The sequence below is a fragment of the Rana temporaria genome, chromosome 1, assembly GCF_905171775.1.
Source record: "Rana temporaria chromosome 1, aRanTem1.1, whole genome shotgun sequence".
In the NCBI taxonomy this organism is placed as follows: domain Eukaryota; kingdom Metazoa; phylum Chordata; class Amphibia; order Anura; family Ranidae; genus Rana; species Rana temporaria.
Window position 1 is genome coordinate 185,093,017 of NC_053489.1, and position 17,227 is coordinate 185,110,243.

The 17,227-nt window shown below is 46.6% G+C and overlaps 1 protein-coding gene across 1 annotated transcript in view; it reads left to right on the plus strand.

The window, feature by feature from the left end:
- The window catches only part of DNAH10 (dynein axonemal heavy chain 10), a 278,707-nt gene extending 270,429 nt beyond the window's left edge, over positions 1–8,278 (plus strand). Inside the window, exon 77 of the mRNA XM_040347338.1 lies at positions 8,024–8,278. Within this exon, the coding sequence (XP_040203272.1) occupies positions 8,024–8,170 (147 nt within the window). The 3' untranslated portion in view covers positions 8,171–8,278. The remainder of the gene's footprint in view (positions 1–8,023) is intronic.
- The last annotated feature ends 8,949 nt before the right edge of the window (positions 8,279–17,227 follow it).

The following is a 17,227-nucleotide window of genomic DNA, read 5'->3' on the forward strand; positions in this document are numbered from 1 at the left end:
TTGGGTGACGGCTGTGCAGGGGTTTTTTTTTTTTTTTCTCCCTGGGGCTCATATTTTTTCACTCGGGTATGGCTGGGGCTGTTCTGTGTCGCTGCAGGGGACTGTGGTGGTCATTCTGGGCATTTTTGTGTGTGCTGTGTGCTGTTTTGGTGTACTGTCTTTTTTGGGTACACTGTCTTTTTAAAACTGCGCAATGGCGGCCATTTTGCCGGAGCCGCGCTTGTATTATTCGGCGGCCATTTTCTTGTGGCTGGCGCCGTTTTCAGCACTAGTTCGGCCTCTAGTGGCCGTTTCGGCGGGGAAAAAAGACCGCGAATCCTCTGAGGGGACAGACGCAGCGCTGCAGCTTCTCCTCAGCACACACTTGTCCTTCACAGACCGCGCTGTACCAGGGGGTGGTGAGTCTCAGGGGGCCCCATACTGTGCTCTAGCGGCCGGGAGGTGACCTGTGGGGGACTTTTTCCTGCCCTTGGCAGTAGGGGTGAAACGGCAACATGGAGCCTGAATCAGGCCCCTCATTCCTTACAATGCCGGAATTAACCCTTAGCGCCCCTTCCCCTGCCACATCTGTTGAATCGGTGTCGGCTGTCCTGGAATCTTTTCTCACCAGGTTTAAAGCTGCCAGTGCTCGGTTGGGGGGTAAAAAGCGCCCCCCCCCCGGAGGCTGTTTCTGGGGATATCTCTGACGCAGAATCTGATAACGCTGTTGCTGCTTCTGGTTCTGTCATGTCAGAGGATGCGGGCTTAACCCACATGGACAGCGAGGATGACTCTGCTGCGGAGTCTGCTGACAAGGAATTTGTTGGAGCTCTTATTACTGCGGTGCGTGAGACTCTTCAATTAGAGGATGTGGCGGAGACACCAGCGGTGTCAGTCCCTTTTGGATTCCGCAAACCACCGCGTACCGCTAAGGCAGCCCTCAAAATTTCCACTCGCCTACTAGCATTTGGCGAGTGGATTTAAGCTGGGGGCGAGTGATGACAGGGCTGCATGAGCAATCTCCCTGCAATCTGTGCCTACACTTAGAGTCCTAATGAGATTGGCGGCCGAAGAGGAAAGGTGCATGCTCAGGAAAAGTAGTCTGGTGTGCCGCGCATAGGCAGAGCAGTACACAGGTGCTCTCCTTACAATTCTCATTAAGCCATGGGACCTAACAGTATGACCTTGCTGAGCCTGCCCCCTCCCCCCAGGCCCGGACCAATGTAGCTGGAGAGCAGAAAGTAATGAGTGAGGTGGAGGATTGCGAAAATTACCACTCTGGTGCAGCGCTCACTGAAAGTTGCCCTGACATGAGAGTGGCAGCCTTCTAGTTTGTGCAGTTTTCTTCTCCTTGTGCTCTATGTAAGTGTCCAACAGTTCAGCCTGAGCACTGTGAACAGACTGGTCTCAATGTGTGCTGTGCGGTGTCAGTGTGCGCTGTGCTATGGTGTCAATGGCTGTGCAGTTGTGTGGATCTCAGCGCTGGATTGTACTCCCTCCCGCTGTGCTGCAGCTCCTCTCCTCTCTGCCAGCCTGAATAAAAGGGGGAAGTGGGGACATGCAAGTGTGGAGCCGCACACACAGGCTCCTGATGATGAGATGAATGGGAGAGAGAGGATGGGTGGATGGGAGTTGTAGAGGAGACAGCAAGAGAATGGGGAAGAGACCCAGTTCTAGTGCCCTGTCCCTCTGGTCTTCCCCCAGTGCCTTGTCCCTCTGGTCTGCTCCCAGTGCCTTGTCCCTCTGGTCTGCCCCCAGTGCCCTGTCCCATTTTGTTAAAGTTGTTGTTGGTAATATTTAATTTTGTAACTTGATTCTGCGTAAAACATTGTCATTCCATGAGATAATCTACGAGGGCGTGTTTACAGGTGCACTTAGGCACAGGGCAGTGTATGAATTAGGTGGGGAAACTGGTGGCTAGTAACTCTTGAGGCCTGGCTAGTAGCTCAGGACTTGAAATTTTGAGCCCTGCGCTAAGGTATTCCCCTGTGTTCCTTATTTGGACAATTTGTTGTATAAGGAATGGGATACACCGCAAAAGGCTTTTACTGTTCCTAAAAGCTTTGCTACCCGTTACCCCCTGGAGGAGGACTTTTTTAAAAAAGTGGGTCACTCCTCCGTCGGTGGACCCTCCTGTGTCCAGACTGAGTAAGGCTACTACGTTGCCTGTGGAGGGGGCTCCTGCTTTCAAGGACCCCGCTGATAGGAGAGTGGAGGCCGTGGCCCGCTCCCTGTTCTCGGTGGTGGGTTCGGCGGTAAGGCCGGCTCTGGCCGGAGCCCTGGTTGCTCAGACGCTAACTGAAAGGGCGAAGCTCCTGCTGCAGGATCTGGAGGTCCAGGGTGCTTCCGAGTCCTCTAGGGACCTGGCTGAGCAGTTGATTCAGCGTCAGAAGTTTCTCTGTGAGGCGGCTATGGATTTGATTCCTTTGCTTTCCAGGGCTTCTGTCTACGCAGTGGTTCTGCGCCGCCTTATATGGCTGAAGTGCTGGTCGGCTGACCAGTCCTCGAAAAAGGCCTTGGTGGATTTGCCCTTTAAGGGCGGACGGCTCTTTGGGGCATCCCTGGATGACATCATTAAGGATGCCACTGGAGGTAAGAGCACCTTGCTCCCTCAGTCGGGGAAGGGTAAGGAACCTCGCCGCAAGCAAGGTCCTACTTTTACTACCCCAAGCGGTTTTTTCGTGCGCCCAGCGCGGCTGGAAAAGGTCCGCAAGGGGCAAAAGCCCCTGCTGCCGGGCGTAAGCGCCCCTGGTTTAACAAACCAAACAAGCCTGCGGACAAGCCTGCTTCCGCATGAAGGTCTGCCCCCCCCCCGGGTCTCGGGTGGGGGGACGGCTTCACGACTTCGCGGATCGGTGGAATTCTCTTCTGACCGACCGTTGGGTTTGCGAGGTGGTCGCCTCGGGGTACAAGATAGAGTTCCTCTCTTGTCCCCCAAACAGATTTTTTCCATCCAACCTCCAGCTTCCTCCGGATCGTCGGCTAGCCCTGTCCGGGGCTGTCCAGGATCTTCTGGACAGAGGGGTGGTTGTGCCGGTTCCCTCGCTGGAACGGTTTCGGGGGTTCTACTCCAATCTGTTCGTGGTTCCCAAGAAGGGAGGGGTTCGCCCTGTCCTGGACCTAAAGGCCCTCAACTCCTTTGTCAAGGTGCAGCGATTCAGGATGGAGTCGGTCCGTTCTATCATAGCGGCCCTCCACCAGGGGGACTTCATGGCGTCCTTGGACATCATGGACGCATACCTGCATGTCCCCGTTTGCACAAGCCACCAAAGGTATCTGCGTTTTGCGATCGGGGAGGACCACTATCAATTCGTGGCCCTCCCGTTCGGGCTGGCGTCGGCACCACGGGTGTTCACCAAGGTGCTCGCCCCGATCCTGGCCTTGCTAAGGCAGCGAGGGATCGCTATCGTGGGATACCTGGACGACCTTCTCCTGAGAGCTTCTTCAAGCTCAGAGTTAGAGGAGGACGTGTCCATCACGTGTCGGACTCTGCAGAAGTTCGGCTGGCTTCTGAATCTCAAAAAATCAGTGTTGGTTCCGTCCCAGAGGCTGGAACACCTGGGGCTGGTTTTGGATTCGGGGGAGGCAAAAGTGTTCCTCCCATCGGAAAAACTGCGGACCCTGCAATCTGCAGTGAGACAGTTGTCGACCCAGAAGTGGTCGTCTCTTCGCTTCTGCATGCGGGTTCTGGGTCTGATGGTGGCCTCCTTCGAGGCGGTTCCGTATGCCCAATTCCACACCAGGGTACTACAGAAGGAGATTCTGTCACGATGGGACAGGGTCCCATCTTCTCTGGATCGCCAGATTCGGTTGAGCCATCTGGCCAAGTCTTCCCTGGCATGGTGGCTGACGTCTCCGGTGCTTCGGTCCGGGAAGTCTTTTCTTCCGTGCCGCTGGACAGTGGTCACGACGGATGCCAGCCTCTTCGGCTGGGGGGGCGTCTGGGGCACTCAGTCAGCCCAGGGGCGCTGGACTCAGGAGGAGTCCCGCCTGCCGATCAATATCCTGGAGCTCCGAGCGATCAAGCTGTGCCTTGTCAGGTGGTCCCTGGAGCTGCAGGGCCGTCCTGTCAGGATCCAGTCCGACAACGCCACGGCCGTGGCGTACGTCAATCATCAGGGCGGCACAAGGAGCTCGGCCGCGGCGACGGAGGTCGCTCACATACTTCGGTGGGCCGAAAGGTCCGTTCCGGCCCTGTCGGCGGTATACATTCCGGGAGTTCTGAATTGGCAAGCCGACTTCCTAAGTCGCACGACTCTGGATCAAGGGGAGTGGTCTCTCCACCCGGAGGTGTTTCAGATCCTGTGCCAAAAATGGGGCACTCCAGACGTGGACCTTCTGGCGTCCCGTCTCAATCGGAAGGTACCACGGTTTGTGGCCAGGTCAAGGGACCCGTGGGCAGACGCGTCAGACACGTTAGTGGCTCCCTGGGGTCAATATCACCTGATTTACGCCTTCCCTCCTCTAAGGCTCCTACCCCGCCTGCTGCGCAGGGTGGAAGCCGAAGGGATTCCAACGATCCTGATCGCCCCAGATTGGCCGCGTCGCTCTTGGTACGCGGACCTGGTATGTCTGGTGGCAGACGCCCCCTGGCGCCTGCCTCTGAGGGAAGATCTCCTGTCTCAGGGCCCGATCTTCCATCCTGCTTTACGGTCACTGGCTTTAACGGCGTGACTGTTGAGAACCAGGTACTGAAGGACCGGGGCCTGTCGGGCCCGGTAATCTCTACCATGATGCGTGCACGGAAGTCCACTTCTCGAAAAATTTATCATCGTACATGGAAAGCATACATCTCTATGTGTGAGGAGATGAAGTGGCACCCCCGTACTTACGTGGTGTCCCGGATCCTGCTGTTCCTACAGCGGGGAGTGGACCAGGCTCTTGCCTTGAGCACGATCAAGAGTCAGATTTCTGCTCTGGCTGTTTATTTTCAGCGTCCCGTGGCAGCACACTCTTTGGTTCGCACGTTTGTGCAGGGGGTCCGGCATGTGGCCCCCCCCGGTGCGCCCTCCGCTACCTTCTTGGGACTTGAACTTGGTCCTCTCGGCGCTTCAGCGTGCCCCCTTTGAGGACATTCGGGAGATCCCCTTGCTGACTTTGTCGCAGAAGGTGGTCTTTCTGGTAGCTATTACCTCTATCAGACGAGTGTCTGAACTGGCGGCCTTGTCTTGCAAGGCCCCCTACTTGGTTATCCATCAGGATAAGGCGGTGCTGCGCCCGCGACCTTCTTTTCTTCCGAAGGTCGTTTCGGCCTTTCACATTAACACATTGTCCTCAGCCGAAGAACCCGAAGGAAGCCGTTTTACATTCTCTGGATGTGGTTCGGGCCCTTCGAGTTTACTTGTCGGCGACAGCTCCGTTCCGGAAGTCGGACTCGCTGTTCGTGTCTGTGTCCGGTCCCAGTAAGGGCCTGGCAGTCTCGTCGGCCACCATTTCCAGGTGGATCCGACAGGTTGTGCTTCAGGCCTACGCCCTGAAGGGGCGGGCGCCTCCCTTTCGGGTCACGGCGCATTCGACCAGGGCGATTGGAGCCTCCTGGGCTTTCCGACACCAAGCCTCTGTGTTACAGGTGTGTAAGGCTGCGACCTGGTCGTCGGTCCACACTTTTTCAAAGTTTTATAAGGTGGATGTGAGTGCATCTTCTGATGCCTCATTCGGCCGCAGGGTGTTACAGGCGGCAGTTTAAGGTTGGAGTTCCTCCGTTGAGTAACTCCGGTTTTGTTTGGGGTGTAACCTGTTGTTTGCTGTGTTATTTTTCCCACCCCTCGTTTTTTTGACACTGCTTGGGGACGTCCCTAAGGTCAAAGGATGCTGTGTCCGTCTATGAACGAAAGAGAAAAAAGGATTTTTGTACTCACCGTAAAATCCATTTCTCTGAGTTCATAGACGGACACAGCACCCACCCCTCCTTTGTTTGTACTGCTTGTTACGAACTGAAGCTGCTGGAGCAGGGTGTGGGTTATGCCTGGGGGAGCCACGCCCCCTGGGAGGAGCGGCATGAAGGAAAGTTTTAACACCTTAAGTGCTGTAAGAATTCTGCCTAAAATCTCCTGGTAGGAAGAACATAACCCTAAGGTCAAAGGATGCTGTGTCCGTCTATGAACTCAGAGAAATGGATTTTACGGTGAGTACAAAAATCCTTTTTTTTTGTCTCTCCTTGCCTCATGCTGACAGAGGAGAAGAGAGCCGATCAGTGGCATCTCATCACAGGGGAGACCTGTACAGATAATCAGGGCACTGATCATCAGTGCAGCCCCAACAGTGCCCATCAGTGATGTCAATCTGTGGCCATCAGTAATGCTAGTCAGTGCTACCTTTCAGTGCCCATCGGTGCCTGCTCATCAATGCCGCCTATCATTTCCCAAAGGTGCGACTTATCAGTGCTGCATATCAGTACCCATCAGTGCTGCCTCATCAGCGCACATCAGTGAAGGAGAAAAATTACTTATTTACAAAAAAAATTACAGAAACAAATAAAATCTTTTTCCAAACTTTCTATTTTTATTTTTTTAGCAAAAAATAAAAAACTCAAGTGTTATTAACCGCTTAAGACCCGGACCATTATGCAGGTAAAGGACCTGGCCCCTTTTTGCGATTCGGCACTGCGTCGATTTAACTGACAATTGTGCGGTCGTGCGACGTGGCTCCCAAAAAAACAAAACAAAATTGGCGTCCTTTTTTCCCACAAATAAAGCTTTCTTTTGGTGGTATTTGATCACCTCTGCAGTTTTTATTTTTTGTGCTATAAACAAAAATAGAGCCCCAATTTAAAAAAAATTGCAATATTTTTAACTTTTTGCTATAATAAATATCCCCAAAAAATATATATAAAAAAAACATTTTTTCTCTACAGTTTTGACCGATACGTATTCTTCTTCATATTTTTGGTAAAAAAATCGCAATAAGCGTTTATTGATTGGTTTGCGCAAAAGTTATAGCGTCTACAAAATAGGGGATATTTTTTTGGCATTTTTATTAATAATTTTTTTTTTACAAGTAATGGCGGCGATCAGCGATTTTTTTTTTTCGTGACTGCGACAATATGGCGAGCACATCGGACACTTTTGATACATTTTTGGGACCATTGTCATTTTTACCTGAAATTGATAAACGGGGGGGGGGGGGGGGGGGGGGCTGCCGGGGCTCTGGGGACCTCTGGGCCCTTGAATAAAAATAAAAAATAAATATATATATTTTTTTTTTAAAAGGGGGGTTGCCAACTGGGGACCTCTGGGCCCTTTAATATATATATATATTTTTTTATGAAAAAAAAGGGGGGGTTTCCATCCGGGGCCCTGGGGACCTCTGGGCCCTTTAATAATAATAATAATAATAATAATAATATGTGTATATATATATATATATATATATATATATATATATATATATATATATATATATATATATATATATATAATATATATTTTTGTATTTATTATATATATATATATAAAAAATAAATACAAAAATATATAAAAAGGATTTTTTTTATAAAAAAATATGAAAAAAAGGGGGGTTGTCATCCGGGCCCCTGGGGACCGCTAAAAAAAAAAAAAAAATTGGCCCTTTAATAAAAAATGAAATAAAACTATATTTAAAAAAATATATTTTTTTTATAAAAAATTAATAAAAAAAAGGGGGGTTGCCATCTGGGGCCCTGTGGGCCTCCGGGCCTCTTACAGGTGTACTGCCTGTACCCCCCTGATGGCGGCCCTGAACAGACGATCACTGCCACTGCCACAGAGAAGAACAGGGAAGGTTTGTTTACACTCACCTCTCCCCGTTCTTCAGCTCCTGTGACCCGATCGTGGGACACCGGCGGCGATCTCTTTTACAGCAGGTCATCAAATCACTGCAAGTGAATCTTCCTGGTGCATGTATTTTAACTTACAGGGCATAATTAGCCACCGGTGAATATTTGGTAAATATCATATTCACTGCTTTATACATATGCCCCCATGTGTGATTTAAAATTCTAGCATATATTGGTACAGTGTAATGTAATAACCTATAGGTACAGATTATGCTTTTTTGTGTTTTGCAGAACACGTTCCGGACACCGGTGTACACCACTTCCATGAGGAGAAACGCAATGGGAGTAGGTTTGGTATTTGAGGCTGATCTGTCCACAACAAAACATTTATCACACTGGGTGTTACAAAGTGTGTGCCTCACTCTCAACTCTGATTAAGTTTATAGAAATGTAAATACTCAGATGATAAGATTTTTATATTTTCATTGCTTACTTTTAAAACCAAATACTTTTATATATGAATATATGCACTATATAAAATAAATAAAAAAGCATTTGTAAACATATTTGAATATTTTGTACTTATTTATTTTATGTATTTGGAATAACTTGATATTCAATCATAACGGCGCAGGAAACTGGCGTGAGTTTTTTGCACCCCATTACCATAACGGACCTATTTCAGGCCTATCTGTGCCACCTGCATCAGTTTCTGTTTCAGAGTAAAATAGAAGAAACTAGTGAAAAAGGTCTGTAGATTCCTGGCATACAGGATGTGACCTGTCTGCATGGGCAGAGAGAGGCATGTGAACTGTCTACAGCAGGGGTATTAAACTCAATTTCATGGTGGGCCGCATCAGCATTATGATTGGCCTCAAAAGGGCCGTTGTATCTGTAAGATTAGATGTAAGGGGGGATATGATCAACATGTACAAATATATAAGAGGTCCATACAGTGAACTTGGTGTTGAGTTATTCACTTTACGGTCAACACTGAGGACAAGGGGGCACTCTTTACGTCTAGAGGAAAAGAGATTTCACCTCCAAATACGGAAAGGTTTCTTCACAGTAAGAGCTGTGAAAATGTGGAACAGACTCCCTCCAGAGGTGGTTCTGGCCAGCTCAGTAGATTGCTTTAAGAAAGGCCTGGATTCTTTCCTAAATGTACAGAATATAACTTGAGTATTAAGATTTGTAGGTAAAGTTGATCCAGGGTAAATCCGATTGCCTCTCGGGGGATCAGGAAGGAATTTTTTCCCCTGCTGTAGCAAATTGGATCATGCTCTGCTGGGGTTTTTTGCCTTCCTCTGGATCAACTGTGGGAATGGAGTTGGGTGTATAGGATTTTACTGTGTTTTTTATTTTTGTTTTTTTATTTTTTGTGGTTGAACTGGATGGACTTGTGTCTTTTTTCAACCTGACTAACTATGTAACTATGTAACTATGTCCAGCGCATCCCCTCCCCTTTACATTAGATGTCAAGAACCACCCCACCATCAGAAGTTGAGTCCCCCACTCTCCCTTACATCACAGTGCACCCCCCCCCCTTTCCATATGCTGCTGCTGGGAAGAAGTTGGATGCATTGCTTAAAAGCAGAAAGTAGGGGTTTGGAGAAGGACCAGAAGAGGGATGTAGCTCTCCTGCAGCTGCAGGAGAAGTCCGAGGGCCACATAAAATGGCCTGGAGGGCGAGATTCGACCCGCGGGCCTTGTGTTTGACACCTGTGGTGTACAGAGTATTCCTCCTTCACTCAACAGAGCAGGAAGTAGAGGGGGGGGGGGGTGTGACGGCAGAGGAATCCAAAATGTGTTTCTCCAGTTGAACAGCTCTCTGTGCAGTGTCTGGCACAGACACAGCATAGAATATGGAGCCACTGCTGATTAACAGCAGAATATGCTGTGTTTTTTCATCTTCGAAGAATGGTGGAGGCATAAGGTTTTGCCTAAATCTTAGCTGATCTGTAGTATGGACTACAGCTTCAATTATATGGGTGCAAAACTCACTTAAATCCTTCCCTTCCACCTACTGCAACCATAATGAACCCTCTGTTCTGACATTTCCATGGTTTACATTATGTTTCTTATTGAATAAAAATGTATTGGCAGTTATCTTTTAATTTATAAAATGTGTGCTGGAACAAAGTCTTCCAATGCCCAGCATGAAAATGCCAAACTGTGGGCGGCAAGATAATCCAGTGTCCTGGGTGAAGATGCCAACTTGCACCCCCTGGTTTATTATGCTTGAGTCTGTGAGAGCCCAAACCTCTTCTGCTACTTGGATCCTACTCTCATCTGCCACCGTGCTTGTGTCAGCACTACTGTGCAGCTCTGTGTGTGCCAATTGGGTTTTTACACGCAGCAACATCTGGGAACCTTCCTATGGTGTGATCTCTGCCCCTGCAGGTCTCCTTATGCTGACTGTGAATAAGCAAAGTGAAAGGCAGGGCATTGGGGGCTAGGATTGTGAAAGACCCGAGGTGCCCAATGGACTTTGTAACATACAACATGGCATATAAAGTATAGCCTTATCTCGCCTACTATGTAACTAATAAGACACGCGGCCATTCACTAAAATTAGAAGAAAAGCAGGTTTAACCTTAAACTGCGTAGAGGGTTCTTTACTGTAAGAGTGGTTAGGATGTGGATTTCCCTTCCACATCCAGTGGTTTCAGCGGGGAGCATTGATCATTTAAAAAAACTATTAGATAGGCACCTGAACGACCACAACGTACAGGGATATACAATGTAATACTGACATAAAATCACACACATAGGTTGGACTTTGAAGGACTTGTGTCTTTTTTCAACCTCACCTACTATGTAACTAGCAGTCATGACTGTGTGGCCATTGTGCCCACTTTTTTGTGAAACATACAAAAACAGCATATAGACTGCAGAGGTCATGTAATGTACTAAAAAGAAAATCGAGTACATGGGGTCATGGCTATGTAAACTGGAGTGCACAAATCAAGACTAAGTAACATACAACATAGCATACAGAGTGCAGCAGTTAGGATTCTGTAGAATATGCAGTACAGCAGTCTGGACTATGTTAATAAAAAAAAATATATATATATATATATATATACAGTGGAACCTCGGTTTAAGAGTAACTTGGTTTAAGAGCGTTTTGATTTGCAAGCAATTTCTTTTTTAAATTCTGACTCGGTTTGCGAGTCAGAATTCAAGCTGAATAGGCCTGCAGTACCTTATTTGGCCTGAGGTACGGGGGCGCAGAAGCCGAGCAGAGCTGAAAATAGGCCTGCAGTACCTCATTTGGCCTGAGTTACGGGGGCGGGGGGCGCAGAAGCCGAGCAGAGCCGAATATTGGCCTGAGGTACTGGGGCACAGGAAACGAGCCGAAGTGTCCTCGGGCCTTTTTGGCCATTTTCGGCGCTCTCTAGTGCCCCCCTACCTCTGGCTGCATTGGGTATTGCATCCCATTGAAGTCAATGCGGAACAAATTATTTTCGTTTCTATTGACTTCAATGGGAAAACTTGCTTTGATATGCGAGTACTTTGGATTACTAGCATACTCCTGGAACGGATTATGCTTGTAATCCGAGGTTCAACTGTGTGTGTGTGTGTATATATATATATATATATATATATATATATATATATATATATATATATATATATATATATATATATATAAATAATATACAGTACATCAGTAACAGTCAAACTGCAGTTGCACAGCACAACTTGTAGGTAGAATGCAGTGGTCAAGAGTAAGTGTCCCCATGCTGGTGGTCAGTATGCTACCTTCACTCTGCATGCCCCCTTACACTGGTGCTCAATGTGCCCCTGTTAGCAGCGGTCAATGTGTCCCCTAATTAGTGATCCATGTATAATGAGCACCCTTACACTGGTGGTGAGTACTTAGTGTGTCCTCCCACATTGCTGGTCAGCATGCTTTCTCTCTCACTCTTGGTGTTCAGTGGTCAGAACATCCCCTTAATTGGTGGTCACTGCTTAGTGATCCCCTAACATTGGTAGTCAGCACTCATTGTGTCCCCTTATTTGGTGGTCAGTGTACACCCTGTACATTGGCAGCCAGTGCTCAGTGTACTCCTGTACATGTGGTGGGTCAGTGCTCAGTGTGTTTCCTCACATAGATGCTCAGTGCATACCCTTATATTGGTGTCCTCTTGCATCGTTGCTCAGTGCATTCCCTGATATTGGTAGTCAGTGCTTTGTGTGTCCCCTTGATGGTCAGTTTGCAGCCTTACATTGGTGGACAGTGTTCACCCTTACACTTGGTGCTCAGTGTGCTCATGATCATCACCCTTGCTGCTGCCCTCCTCAATAGCAATAATCAAAAACATCTTTTAAGTGGGCAGCAAGGCAGGCAGATGGTCAAATGTTGGTCGGAGCTCTCCTGCTATAAATTTGAGTCGGTGACTGTTTATTGTACACCTGCTTTTTCAAGGAGAAAATATATACGACCAGGCCTGGGAGGATTGTTAAAAGGGCAATGCAGCAGTTATGCAAAGAAACAAAATCGCAGGCGGATTGCAACCTCAAGATCAAAGGCTCCAAGGATCAGATGCAGGACATGTTCCCCAGGTGCAAGTGATACCGCTGAGGATGTGTGTAATAAGTAGCTTTCCACATGGCATTGCCTCATGCACATGAAAACACTGTGTAAAGCTGCTGTGATGGTTATTCCTGGCTTGCCTTGAATGTAACTGCTTTGGGAAACTGTTAAATCAATTGGTTTAGTTCTACTTTAACTCTAATTGCAGGTAAGACCCCTTCTGTGTTAATATGTTGTCACAAATAGTGGATTTCCAGTGTTCCTGAAAACGTATTTTAATTTGGAATATTGTAATGTAAAGTCAAAGTGCTACATGAGTGGAATAAAAAGCGATTTTCTTTTGACGGTTATGTTTATATGTTGTGCATTGTTATATGCATTGGATATTACAGGTGCCAGTAATCAAACCATACAGCAATTAACTGTAACAGTAGATAGAACAAACTAAGCAATGGCAAAATCAGTTCTAGAATACATATAGTTTCAGGATGTAACTACCTACATTGAATCTAGCAGTCAAGCAGTAGACAGAATTTGAACGTATCTTCCTTTTCTGAGAGTACAATACAGTACAGGATTCAAGACCCCCCCCCCCCCAAAAAAAAACACCCCACCCCTCTGTGTCTGCCCACATGCCAATGCCTGGCGCTGTGCTTTAGAAAAGGAAAGTTGGGGCCGGAGATTTAAAGTCCAGCAGCCTTAGATACATCTGGAGGTGCTGACGGGCAAGGGGTGAGTGAGGTTACCATCCATCCCTGTCTGAAGTATCCCCCTTCTCTCTCCTGCCTCTGAGTAACTTCACTAAGGCAAAACAGGGTTCTCAGAGCACCCCTTTCATGAGAGTTACTATTTACACCAGAGGCCACAATGTTTCCCCTTACATCAGAGTTCTCAGCGTTCCTCCTTAATTCAGGGTTCCCAGAGCATTCCTTATGTTGGAGTCCCCAGATTTCTCCCGTACATCAGTCTGCAGAGTCCCCCCTTACAGTGAAAGGGAACTCTGCAAGTTCAGATGTAAAAAAGGAACTCTGATGTAAAGGGGGACTCTTTTTAACTTCATATGATTACATTTTTTATTTAATAGCAAAATACAGTGCCTTGCGAAAGTATTCGGCCCCCTTGAACTTTGCGACCTTTTGCCACATTTCAGGCTTCAAACATAAAGATATAAAACTGTAATTTTTTTTGAAGAATCAACAACAAGTGGGACACAATCATGAAGTGGAACGGAATTTATTGGATATTTCAAACTTTTTTAACAAATAAAAAAATGAAAAATTGGGCGTGCAAAATTATTCAGCCCCCTTAAGTTAATACTTTGTAGCGCCACCTTTTGCTGCGATTACAGCTGTAAGTTGCTTGGGGTATGTCTCTATCAGTTTTGCACATCGAGAGACTGAAATTTTTGCCCATTCCTCCTTGCAAAACAGCTCGAGCTCAGTGAGGTTGGATGGAGAGCGTTTGTGAACAGCAGTTTTCAGTTCTTTCCACAGATTCTCGATTGGATTCAGGTCTGGACTTTGACTTGGCCATTCTAACACCTGGATATGTTTATTTGTGAACCATTCCATTGTAGATTTTGCTTTATGTTTTGGATCATTGTCTTGTTGGAAGACAAATCTCCGTCCCAGTCTCAGGTCTTTTGCAGACTCCATCAGGTTTTCTTCCAGAATGGTCCTGTATTTAGCTCCATCCATCTTCCCATCAATTTTAACCATCTTCCCTGTTCCTGCTGAAAAAAAGCAGGCCCAAACCATGATGCTGCCACCACCATGTTTCACAGTGGGGATGGTGTGTTCAGGGTGATGAGCTGTGTTGCTTTTACGCCAAACATAACGTTTTTTCATTGTTGCCAAAAAGTTCGATTTTGGTTTCATCTGACCAGAGCACCTTCTTCCACATGTTTGGTGCGTCTCCCAGGTGGCTTGTGGCAAACTTTAAATTACACTTTTTATGGATATCTTTAAGAAATGGCTTTCTTCTTGCCACTCTTCCATAAAGGCCAGATTTGTGCAATATACGACTGATTGTTGTCCTATGGACAGAGTCTCCCACCTCGGCTGTAGATCTCTGCAGTTCATCCAGAGTGATCATGGGCCTCTTGGCTGCATCTCTGATCAGTCTTCTCCTTGTATGAGCTGAAAGTTTAGAGGGACAGCCAGGTCTTCGTAGATTTGCAGTGGTCTGATACTCCTTCCATTTCAATATTATCGCTTGCACAGTGCTCCTTGGGATGTTTAAAGCTTGGGAAATCTTTTTGTATCCAAATCCGGCTTTAAACTTCTCCACAACAGTATCTCGGACCTGCCTGGTGTGTTCCTTGTTCTTCATGATGCTCTCTGCGCTTTAAACGGACCTCTGAAACTATCACAGTGCAGGTGCATTTATACGGAGACTTGATTACACACAGGTGGATTCTATTTATCATCATTAGTCATTTAGGTCAACATTGGATCATTCAGAGATCCTCACTGAACTTCTGGAGAGAGTTTGCTGCACTGAAAGTAAAGGGGCTGAATAATTTTGCACGCCCAATTTTTCAGTTTTTTATTTGTTAAAAAAGTTTGAAATATCCAATAAATTTTGTTCCACTTCATGATTGTGTCCCACTTGTTGTTGATTCTTCAAAAAAAATTACAGTTTTATATCTTTATGTTTGAAGCCTGAAATGTGGCAAAAGGTCGCAAAGTTCAAGGGGGCCGAATACTTTCGCAAGGCACTGTATATGCATAGTTTATACTATAAAAAAAATTGCTGTGCGCCGCTAAAGTGTTTGACTTGAAGAAAAGGTGGCAACCCTACTGCCAGGTATACCCTGGGAAAGAAGAATAAAGTCCTGATTGAGATGAAATGAAGAGATGACCTTAGAAAGAAAGGTTTTTGTCTCAAGACCACTTTTTGTGCAAAACAAAAAAGGGCTCTTTACAGGAAAGAGCTGCCAACTCAAAAATACACCTAACAGATGTAACGACTACAAGTTACACATCCTTACAAGTGGAATATCTCTAAAGCCTCGTACACACGATAGGTTAACCAGAGGACAACGGTCTGAAGGACCGTTTTCATCGGTCAAAACCGATCGTGTGTGGGCCCCATAGGTTATTTAACCGATGGATTGATAACCGATAGGTCAAAAACAATCGTTAGTATGCAAAACCATTGGTTAAAAACCCGCGCATGCTCCGAATCAAGTCGATGCTTGGAAGCATTGAACTTGTCGTTGTGTTTTACGTCACCGCGTTCTGACACGATCGGTTATTTACCCTATGGTGTGTAGGCGTGACGGACCATCAGTCAGCTTCATCGGTTAACCTAAGACAATGGTCCTTCAGACCATTGTCCTCTGGTTAACCATCGTGTGTACAGGGCTTTAGGCTGCATTCACACTACAGTGTTTTGAATCGCGGGCTGAATGACAAAAAGCAGAACTGGCATTTGAGATGCCATTCATTTGAATGACACCTCAAATCGTAGTGCGGGTCTGCCGCGATTGTCGAAAGATAAAACGTGCTGCAATCGCGGCAACCCACATCGGGGGATGCATGCCTCCCAAAAATACCTCAGGAGCTATGTTGGGGCGACATGCATCCTGTAGTGTGAATGCAGCCTAACTGGTTTAAAGGAAGGTCTCTGAAGTACACAGAACCTGGTTGAGATCACAAGGTGACACAGGTTGAATTGGGGGATTTATATATGCAACTTTCTGAAGAAAAGCCATGATTGAGGATTACAAGGCAAGAGGTTTCTGGAATAGAATGGATTAGGCAGAAACCTGTTCCTTGAGGTATTCAGGGCTTAACAATGGTCAACACCAGACTGAGGAAATGCATGTGATAGAGTAGTCCCCCTAGACTACTGGAATAGGGGGCCTTGGACCAGCAAGTCTGCTCTGTTTGGAGGACACCAAGGCTTCTCCACCAGTCTTGGTATGTCTGTGTACGATGTCCTTCCAGGCCAACTTAGTTGGATAAGAATCACAGGAACCTAATTCTTCTGTATCTTGCATATTATAAACCCCATAGTCTGATAGCTCTCAGTTATCAGACTATGTTCTAGACAGTTCTCCAGAATATTGATGGTAGAAACTGGATATTAAAGGAATTGTAAACTTACAGGCTGTAAGGCTGGCACCCATAATCACCACATTCCAACTTATGTGAAGGAAAGATTTTTTCCTATTCCAGGATTGGAGATCCACCATGTTAAAGAGAGCTTTGGCTGGAAAAAAGCACTTGACAATCCAAGGTTTGGTTTTACTTGTTCCCTGTCATGAGTATGTTGGATTGAAAAGGACCGCAATGAAACTGGGCAAAGGAAACTGCCTTGAAGGAGGCGATCTTCAAGCCCAAAACCATCATGCAGAAGCAAACTCAGGCATTACTGTTTTGATCTGAGGATCCCTGTGTGGGAATTTAGGGAAGCAACCATCTCCTGATTAAGGAAAATTGTGGTCTATGTCCAAGATTAGACCCCATTACTCCAGATGGTGTGAGGGCGGTGGAGCAGACTTTAGAAAGTTGAATATCCAGCCAAAAGTTTGAGGGAAATAGTTCTAAATAGTCCTTTGAAATGTGGTGGAAACAGTTGTGGCTGAGGAGCCCTTCAGTAGGAGACTGTCCAAGTAGCCTGTGACATGAATGCCCTGAGTTTGCAGAAGACCAACACTTGGGGTACAGAGGGTATCCCACATGGTAGTGCTAAAAATTGGAAGCATTGGCCTTCCAAAGCAAAACATAGAAAATATTAAAGGGGTTGTAAAGGTTCATTTTTTATTTTCTAAATAGGTTCCTTTAAGCTAGTGCATTGTTGGTTAACTTACCTTTTCCTTCGATTTCCCTTCTAAATGTTTTTTTTCTTTGTCTGAATTTCTCACTTCCTGTTTCTCCTCAGTAAGCTTGCCCCCATCATCTGAGCCATTCTGGTTGGGGCTTGGTCAGCGTGCTCGTCCCCTC